Genomic DNA, 10,513 nt, shown 5'->3' with positions numbered 1-10,513 from the left:
CTGTAGCCATGGAGACAAGCAGCCTTCCTCCCCTACTTCTGCCCTTCTTCTAGATAAACAGTATCCACATTTCTCCTGTAGAGGGCTCTAAAGCTACACTGCAGTCTTTCTTTTGTAACAATAATGATGTCAGTGCTGTTGTGCTTTTAAAATACAGACCATTCCAACATTAAATATGTGCAGCAAACATTACAGAATATAGATTAAGGAGTATGCAAAGTGCATGTGTTATTGTCAGCTCCCACCTCAACAGTCATGTATGTAAAAACATGGACTCCATGCAAGTCGGTGCATTCCTCTTGGATACAGTGTGTGATTGGTTCTTGGCTCCAAGTGTGATTATCCAATAGGAAATCAGCTCCACAATGACTGCAGAGTCAGGTCTGCAGCTGTGTGCAATTCCTCTAGAGACAGAAATAAAACAAAGGTAAAATCAAAGAATCTCCAGATTTTCAGTGGTTCTTTAAGCTTTATTTACATGCACCGTCTCTGATACAACCAAGATAGGAATAGGAATTACAACTGGCAATGACAACTTTAAGTCTTTTTTATGTTTTGTAGGAGCAATAGGAATAAATGGAGTTGGAATATTGGCAGTGAACATTAATCAAAATTAATATGGGGGAAAGAAGTATCATGTCAGTATTTGATTTGTTTTTAGATTAAATCATCAACATAAAGGTTTAAGCAAAGATATTTGGAAGCACAGCTGTGCAGAATAATTTTGTTGAATAAGAATTCAGCAAAATAGTATCCAGATTCAAAAACAAAAAGTTTTCTTTAAATATATATTTTCATGTGTCCTCCTCTTAAACTGAATGGTATTTCAGCATTCATTCAGCACCATTTTTCAGTGTTGACCAAATCAATAACAAATGGGAAGGTCAAAATGTTTAACAGGCCATTACAACAGAAGTGCTTTTAAAAAGCTCTACCACAGGTCATATGGAAAAAAAACACAACATACTTACATGTGGAAAAGGAAATAAATACATTTTCAATTTAAAAATAAGACAAATTCAGTGAAAAATTATCCAGCTGAAAAAAAATGTAAACTTAAAAATAATTCATCCTGCTGTTCCTACAAAAACTGTGCTGATGTTTTTTTCTTTTTGCCCTTATAGCACTTGTTTCTTATATCTATACACTGTATATCCTCTTTTCCACCTTAAATGTGGAAATAGTTTGGCAATATTTAAAATACTGTTTTTTTCTGTCTTAAATGGCAAAAAATGGCTCTAAGATACTACACGACCTCTTCTCACAGGGTTGGAAACACATAATATTTTTTCCAGCACCTGCTATAGTGCTGATAACAAAGGGGAGGCTACTCATGCTGCTCCATCTGCAGCCACTCCCTGCTATCTTCATATTCATAGCACCAAGAACTCCTTCAAATTAACAAACACCAAAATATTGTAGTAGAGTGCTGTAGAGTCTCTGTGGGTGGTTATGTTAATCCAAATAGTCTTAAGTGTTTGCTAAATGGTGTCAACTACAGCTAAATGATGTAGCTTCCTGCTAAACATGGTTTTTAAACTCTGTATATCGAGCCATATTTCCAATATTGCAGCAAGTGGGAGAGAAAGAGGAGGAGGAGGAGGAGGAGGAGGAGGAGGAGGAGGGGGTAGGACGATGGTGAAAAGGGATCCGCAGCAAAAACACCATATTATCAAGACTTCAGTAATGCACCTCTTCAGAGGGAATATTCACAGTAATGTCACTAAAATCACAGGGTAAAATTTGCTAAATGAAAATAAAATGTTACATACAAAATAAAAAACACACATTGCAGATCAGTTCACATCTTGATAACATATTAACCTCTACAGATTGATATTTGGTGTGTGACTCTGTGCATCATGGGGGAAGAAAAAAAAGCTTTTCATCAACGCTTCTTTTTCAAAATCTTTTTAGTCCATTTAGGCTACGTCTCTCAAAGAAACTTTAAAAGAAATAAAATGCATGTCAAGTATCCTCCACTGGATCGTAAAATGTAACATTCTCTGCAGCTTTTTCTGTAAACAGGCTGTCAGCCACAGCAGGCTGACAGCTGGTTTGGCAAAAATGTTGATTTAGGTATGAAAGGGTGTGAAAAGGAGAGAAAGCAGGGTGAAAACATTATTCTTCAGTTTTTATGTATCACTTGGTGATACAGTGTGAGTGAATCCCTGAGACTAACACGAGTTGATGCTTTTTATATAGTTTAAACAAAATGTCCTGTATTTCCATTCCAGTCAATACTGTTGTTCACACCGCCCAGGCATCAACTGCTTTAAAGACTTTGTACTCCTCTGTGAAGACACTTGACTGTGTCTCAGACACTTAAATACAGTACCAAACTTAATGCCTCACATAAGAAATAAAAAAAGACTACATGGATACACTTTTACATACTTTCCCTCTAGTTGCACAATGCAGAACAATGAACCTAAATTTACACTTTCCCCCTTTTCATTTTTTTTTCTGTTACCCCAGCTCTGACAGAGCTTCTCAGCTTGGGACCCAGGTATGAGGGGAGGTCTGTTTTGAGCTGGAGAAGCTCCCTGAATTCCTGTTGCCCTTCTGGGCGGAGCTGAGGCGGGAGTCAAAGCTGAGGTCCAGGCAATCTGCATCCATCAATTCATTGCGAATGATGGAGTCCATGTCACACTCCAGGCTGCCATTGAACACGTCCAGGTCCAGATCAGCAGGGAAGCGGTCCTGGCCAGACAAACCAGAGCCGAGCTGCATAGTGGCGTTCTTGCTGGGAGACTTCAGGTGTGGTTGCTTAGTGCCGGGGTGTCCGGCGTCGTTGTCAGAGGTTGACAAGCCAGCTTGCCAACCAGGCACTGATGAGCTTTGGCCCTGACCAGCACCAGTGTGGTTCATCAACATGTGGTCTTTGCGGAGCAGCATGGCATTTCTGCGGGAATTCTGCAGGGCGATGGCGGTGCTGGCCTGTGACATCAGCGGGTCGGACTGGGTGAGCATGACGTTGCTGTGGTCATGGGAGTCTAGGCTGAGCAGATCCTGCAGGGTCTGGTGGTCACTGAAGTGTGAGATGCAGGAGAAGGTGGTCTGCTTGTTTTCCTGGATGGTCTGCATTGGTGACTGGCGCAGGCTAGTGATGGACGGCGGGCTAAAAAGAGGGTTGGGCCCGTAGCTGCCCGAGGGGCTACCCAGACTGCTTCCTGAGCAGCTGAAGGTAAACACTGAGCTCCCCTGACCATTGGCTCCGTTGTCTTCCTCTCCAGGAGGAGGCTGCTGGGACGCTGTCAGGCTGATATTGTCTAAAAGGTCATCCATCAGGTTGTCAGAGAGCCCATCGTTGAGGTTCATGGTACCTGCCAGGTCAGAGAGGCCTGTGGGACCTGTGGACGGGGACATGCTGCTGGGACTGGAGTACAGCATCGGGGAGAGGGGCGAGTCATCATCAGGCACCTCATCCAGTTCCAGGTTGGCCAGGATTGGAGACAGACGACCGCTGAGTGTGCTGGCGTTGGAATTGGTCCGGGAGCGGAAGTCTGTCCAGGCATCGAGCTCATCACTGCTGCGGGAGGTGGGACTTCCTGTCCATTTGGAGAGGCTGGACGAGCTCTCTGAGCTGCCATCTTGAGCTGCCTGCAGTGAGGCTTTCTTCTTGGTGGCACGTCCACGTGCTCCTTTGATGTACTTGCTGTTATCCATCGATACAGCTCGTCGTCTTGGGGCTTTGCCTCCTTTCCCACCCTCTGGGTTGACCATCCACCAGGAGCTTTTCCCTGTTCCTTCATTCTGAACTTTCACAAAGCGACTGTGGAGGGACAGATTGTGTCGAATAGAATTCTGCAACAAAACAAAAGAAAACAATCAACAAGATGATAAATGAAATACTTCTTTATTTTTTAGGAGGTTTCTGAATACTATTGATCAAAGTACAATGATAGTTTCCCTTTGTTTAACTGTCAGCTTCTGAATTGTGTCATATCAAGAGTCTGTGTGTTGGATGTGAGCTGTTTTAACTTGCTGCTAAGCTCAACAGCTACTTAATCTTAATTACGATGCATTGTTGCTTTTTTGGTAAAATATCTGAAAATTCCTGTAAAAGAAACAAAAATTACTCTTTGTTTAACTCCAAACTGTGTGTTCATTTCCTCAGTCAGTAAAGCCAGGCCGAGCAGAAAGGGGTCAGAGGAAGGCATTATTTTACTAAGGCAAAACAGGCTAGTAACTACTGCACTAAATTATGACTTCAAATAAGGATTTTCAAACACTACAGGCCCCCCATAAATAAAAGTCAGAGTTTAGTGCCTTAATCATCACGGCAATGAACAGTTCTGGCACTGCAGAGCCAGCTAAGATACAATTCTTCCTTGCACCTCACACTGTGACCTATTTCTGGCTGCTCAGAAAGGTCTACAGGATTTCCCTGGAGATGTTCCCAACCATGTACAAAATTAAACAGCTGGAGTCTGCGGGACCGGCCCTCACTAAGTCACACTGCAGTAACACAGGGAGAAAAGTCTGCAGTGGTGTCTGCAGCCCAGAAAGAAAGCTTCACTGGGAGAGGGTCCAGGGTAATTCTCTTAAGCTTGAATTAACTTGAGTGAACCAAGGTCCCATTTAAATCCATCTGTATGAAGATTAATCTAAACAAACACCAGACAAGCCCAATTCTTAAAAGCTACAGCTACATAAGTCTGTGCATGTCCCTGACAATATGGATCCCATAAAAGGCAGCTGTAAATAAAGGCTGCTTTGTGACAGCTAGGCGATCACAAGTGAGTGTTAGCCACTGTTCTTGTCTGAATGCAATGAGTCAATGGAATGACCCGCTGAGATCAAACTTCCAGCAAAGCTCTCGCTTCAAGCCAATTAAAGGATTAGGCCAAACACAAGCAAACACTTTCATCACTTACAACAACAAAGCACATGACTCTAAGAAATACAACTACAGGTACCTCATTACTCCTTTCCTTTCTTTGCCCACTGCAACTTGACATAAATTAGCTTGAATTGTTAGAAGCTTTAACTAATCAGATAGACAAGTGAAGCTCACACACTGCAGGGCACCAATATCCACTTATTTAATATAGCACCAGAGTGACATTTTGAGCACAACCGTCCTTCGTCAGGCTTTTGCTAATCACTCAGAATTAACCAATGATCTCCTAATTAGGTTAAAGTTCTGACTTTAAAGATAAAGGTTATGTGTTCCTCTATTTTTATTCTTGTCAGCAATATCTCACATAAAAAGCTGAAACTGACAGTGTGCTGGTTTAATCTTCTATACTTTTTCTCTCTGCTGCTATCTGCCCAAAGCCCAAGCTGTTTCTGCTTGATAAGAGTTTTTTTTTTTAAAGATAATTAATTCAAAACAAGTTTTTATTATTATATGTTGGACAGTTTAAGAAAAAAAGTCACGTTGTAAAGAGTAGGGAGAGAAAAGACTCCAGTATATGAAGCTACTGCTAGGAGCAGGTTAGCTGGTAACTAGTGGCTTGCTAACAGTCTGCCATGGTCCTGTTTAACCAAACAAATCTACACATCAAAACCTCCACAGTTCACACTTTAAAAAGCTGTATTTTGTTTTTTGTTTTTTTAAGCTGAACCATATGTTAACATAGCAAGATAGTTAAAAAAAATCTAGCTAGTGGGTTTCTGTGAGGAATCTTCAGCTAGCTAGCTACTTATAGCTTTATCCCAACAGGTTGTCAAGTCAGTTCGACAAAAATCTTAGTTATTTCTTACAACAGCAGTGTGAAGTAGTTTTTTTTCATATTCTTAAACCTTAAAATATTTAAACAAAATATGGCGTTTAGAAATTCAGCAGTGAACCCCTAGTTAGTGGCTTGTTAACTGTTAGCCTCAGCTACATCCAAAACTTGGTATCAGCATCCCTAAAGCTGACTGACATGAACATTTTTAATTTTTCAAGCATTAAAAGACGAATTAAAAAATGTGTAACTGCAATAGTAGGGAAAGAACCCCCATATTTAATTTTATTTCTGTTGTAGTTTTGTTTTGGTTTGGCTATCTGGATATGGATTAGCTGGGTCAAATAATTTCATAAAAATCACTTCCCAAATATACAGTTTTTTTGTGTGTAAAAGTAACTCCGGTAGCAGCCGGGCTAATAGTTTCAGTTGTTAACAAGACTAAAAGTTAATTTGTTGGAGACTGTTTAATACCCTGAAGTAATTAAGCTTTAAAAAGTATTTACTGCAGAGGGAGGGTGTAATTCGTATAAAGTGGAAATTAACTACAGTGAACATGCTTTTGTTATGAAGTCACGTGTAAGCCGACACAAAGAGTGGCTCATAACCAAACACAAAGGAGTTTTATTCACACAGAAATATTCACTGGTATCAGCTTTGGTTGTACAGGCAGTTCTTGTTACTGCGGTTGAGTTGTTTGTTTTGGTTTCTTTGTTGGCAATGAAGAAGAGGCCCCACTTTTTCTCATCAGTTGTAATATATCCTTGCTTGCTTCATTCAAACAGATAAATTGGTGATTGGGTATTCAGTCAAAGCTTGGAGCAGGAGTGAACAGCAGTAGTCTGTAAATGCTGAAATTAACAGACCTCGTTTGTAAAGACAGAGGGAGTGGACACAATACAAGCAACAGCTGTCCTGGTCAGTCTAGTGAAATCCAATACACCAGCTCTGCAATAAGTAAACCTTTGTGACACTTGAATTCTGGTTGTGCCTGTTGGAGAGGCTTCAGATCAATTGTGGTCAAAAAAAAGGCCAGTAATTGTGAAGTTGGTGTATTGGTTTGTGTAATATTACAGCTGGTGGGCAAAACACCAGTTTTACTTTGTTGATGGCACACAGCAGTACAACAAAACCTTCTCAACCATAATAAATATCTGAAGAACTTGATAGATTATGTTGTGTTGCTTTTCTTTTGTCTACTTGATGTATACAGCTATTTGAGGCTTGCTGTGGTACAACATAAACAGTAATGAGGCTAAACATAAAATCATACTGCATCCCTGTTAAAGTCAGGAAGGCATAACAAACGGTTAATCATCCAAAGCAGCCACGCATGCTCTTTGAGTGGACATTGTATGTATTTTTAAGCACCTCGGAGATACATAAGATTTCCTGGTGCTGCTCAGGTAGACACAGAAGGAGCCGTACAGCGTTTCAGAGATAAATCACAAAGAGCTTCTCCCACCTGCCCCTCCCCCATGTAGCCATAGCAGGGCTGCAGCAGCACCCTTCGAGCAAAGCCTCGTTCTGAGCGGGGACTGGAGCGGTGCCAGTTTAGCCAGAGCTGGATCCAAAGAGAAACACTGAGCTTCTCTCTAACACACACATACAAATGCTGCCACACATTGACCTACATAATTTATAGTCAGCTGATTGATTCTTGTGCCTGGGCTACATGAAAAAGACAGGGTGCCATGCAGCAGGGTTGAGATGTGTTGTTGGTCATCCCTCCAGGAGAAAACATCCACACTCATGATAAAGTAACACACAGAAGGTTCTCACTGAACCCGGTGTTATCCTAGTTAGCGATTGTGTTAGGAGGGGTGACAGGTCTGAATTTACATTGAATGGAGCAGAGGGATTGGAATAGTATTTGGCTTCATTATATGAGAAGTACAATTAATGGCTTTGGGTGCAGAAAGCAGGCTATAGAGATATAGTTTTTACCTGTTTTCAAGCCCAACTCTGACTGATAAATTCATTATTGTGCATGCAGGCCCTCCTGCATATGACCACCTTTGACTAATTGCTGAATGTGACACGGCTACGAAAGCATCTCCTCAGAAATGCTGATGTCAGCGCTTCCAATACCCTACGATTAACTCTTTTCTCTGCAAGCCAATATCTGCCTGCAGCCACTGACTGCATCTGGTGGCAAACAAGCAGCTAAACATGAATGAAACCCAACCGCCACTAATCTGAAGCATTAACTAACCAGCTGATGCTGTGCAGACTAATCAGCTATTAGCATCAGTTTGTTTCCTAACACACAGTTTATGTTCAGGTCAGAGATAAGGTTTGTAGTAGACACTTTACAGTAATGTCTTCAAGAAGAAACTCTCTAGAACCAGCCTGCATCACATCCACAGTTGTGCAGGATTACAAACCTATTTCCAGAGTTTTTCTACCCCCACCATCTAAATCCTGCAAAGCTCAAAGCTTTCATCAGACTTGATTCCATGACAGATGAATTGGTTTTCCAGGCCGGACTAATCCTTAAAATCAAACAGAAGCAGGGCCCCACTGAAGCTCGTAAGAAGCCCCTCTGCTGCAGCAGTGTGAGCAGTTTGTCTGAAAGTGAAATTCACTTTGCATTCTCTGTTTTTTGTCTTGACTCTCATTCCATTTAGTTACTGGGCTAGTGTTATTGAGCGCATGCTATTTAATGCAAATGGAACAAAAACCTTGACAACATGACAATAAACACTGACGTCCGATTATGCCTGGGATTGGAATTAACCTAAAATTGAACAAACACATCCAAAATGCCTTATAATACACCTTTCCATGAATACTCCAAAAATAAATGCCTCATAATAAACTCCATAAAAATTGATTCAAAAATACATCTAAACAAGCCATATAACAGAAATAAATGTAACAAGCAGCTAAAACGACTTGTCATAATCTTAAAAGTATGTACTGTATATACAAATAGGCCTTGTACTTCACCATAACATAAATAGCAAAATCCTGGTATATCAATTGTTATGTCCAAAGATGAGAAAGTGCCCCATTAATGCCTCAAAATGACCCAAAAATTAAATTATAATATTAATATGACTAAAAATGACCATTAATTTTAATGATAAGCTTTAAATGCTTAAAAATAAAACTAGAGGTTATGAATGGCACCCATGTGTTTCTTACACTATACATAAACAAACATGAGATCAGGGACTAACCCTTACCTAAACACCTCAATTCAAAGTAAATTGACCTAAATAAGATGAAATAAACCGCAGTAAAAGATGTTGGAGTCCATTTTTCTCTCAACCTGCATTTTACCCTCTTTTTCTCTCCAGAAAAAAAATGTTGTGTGTGTGTGTGTGTGTGTGTGTGTGTGTGTGTGTGTGTGTGTGTGTGTGTGTGTTACAGACCACAGTATGGTCTTTGTTGTGATAGCAGCAGCTTGTCACCGCTCACCTTCCAGCCAGCAGAGCTGTTGCTGTCGCCTTTGTCCTTGAAATATGGCACAGACCTCACCATCCAGTCATAGATTTGGGACAAGGTCAGCCTCTTCTCGGGGGAGCTCTCGATGGCTTGGGTAATGAGGTCTGCATAGGAGTAATTGCCCCAGGCGTTCCTACGGGCGGAGGACTTCCTCAGCTGCTGGGAGGCAGAGCCGCCCAGAGCCGCTGTGGGGGTCTGCGCCGAGGAAGGCGAGCCATCGGCGGCCTCCTCCTTGCTGGGGCCCCGCTGGACCTCCACGGGCTGGGAGATAGAGCTGCTGCTGCTCGCCTCCCGGGGTTTAACACCACCACCACTGCCGCCGCTGGATTTTTGCGCGTCCCCACTCTCAGTGCTGCCTCCCTCATCATCCTCTTCTTCAGGGATTACGTCAGTGTCATTTGTCCCGGGTTTGCCCGCACCAGACTCCGGACGGGGCAGCGGCCAAGTGCAGGACCTCGGCCGCTTTTGGGGCTCGAAATCCGGATCGATCTCAACGTTTAAGGGGGGCTCGTTACCGTCGCGCGGAGCCTCAGCCATGTTCCTTGCAATATCTCAGTCGCTACACAAAGGGTTATAAAATCACTCAAGTCGCATTCCATCAATGTTGTGTGCAGGCTTCAGAGGCAGTTTATGTATTTACTATGCACGGTATGCAAATGTCCAGCCTGCAGCCCAGTCCCAGCACGTGTCCGTCTTTCTATCCTCCTGCAAGGCGTCTATCCGCAGCACACAGATCCGATCGGTGCTGACCAGCATTAACAAAACATTGCGTTTTCTCCTGCACAGCCCACACCCTGGTCAACATGCATTGCAATTTCACGAAATGTAGAGTTAAAGAGAGGGAAAGCCAGTCTCAGAGGAATCCAACACGGCGTTCCTTCACAAGCGCCCGCGTCCTGCACAGCGATCCTGCGACGTGCATGCCAAAGAAAATGAGAATTACTACACCTAATGCCACCACATCAGCTTTATCTCTCCGTACACAGCTGCCATCTTGACCATTTCCTTTCCCAAGTTCTTTATCATCCGTGCAGAGAGCTGCCAGTCGCCTTCTGTCCAGATACCATCAAGGCGGAGATTGCTTTCTCAAGGCCCTGCAGCTCGTTTTTCTCTTCGTTAAAAATGAAGCTACAGGGCGAACGCAGCGACACTCAACTCCCCCATCCCAGAATGAACAAAATACTGATGCATTCTGGCTCTACGTCTCTGGCATCTTGAACAGGCCAGCACGGTGTCCTCCGTGTGGCCAGCTGCCTGCAAACACACTTCATTCAATCTGCTGCTGCTGCTGTGCTTCGCGCAAACGCTCCGGGTCCAAGAGGAGGAAAAAAATCCACACGATCCTGCCCCCTGGACTGCACTGAAATTAAAGTGACAGTATG

General features: G+C 42.6%; 1 protein-coding gene across 1 annotated transcript; it reads right to left on the bottom strand.

Moving 5' to 3' along the window:
- Positions 1-458: 458 nt before the first annotated feature.
- foxo3a (forkhead box O3A) lies at positions 459-10,491 on the bottom strand. The gene is made up of 2 exons (XM_074691748.1): positions 9,105-10,491; positions 459-3,807 (listed from the first exon to the last, which is right to left on the bottom strand). Exons 1-2 carry the CDS (start codon positions 9,666-9,668, stop codon positions 2,494-2,496), a joined length of 1,878 nt encoding a protein of 625 aa, XP_074547849.1. The 5' UTR covers positions 9,669-10,491; the 3' UTR covers positions 459-2,493.
- Positions 10,492-10,513: the final 22 nt, after the last annotated feature.

Source organism: Halichoeres trimaculatus, unplaced genomic scaffold (assembly GCF_033239565.1).
Source record: "Halichoeres trimaculatus isolate MK-OKI-2021-1 unplaced genomic scaffold, fHalTri1.1 fHalTri1_scaffold_17, whole genome shotgun sequence".
Taxonomy (NCBI): Eukaryota; Metazoa; Chordata; class Actinopteri; order Labriformes; family Labridae; genus Halichoeres; species Halichoeres trimaculatus.
This window is presented reverse-complemented; position numbering and strand designations above follow the sequence as displayed.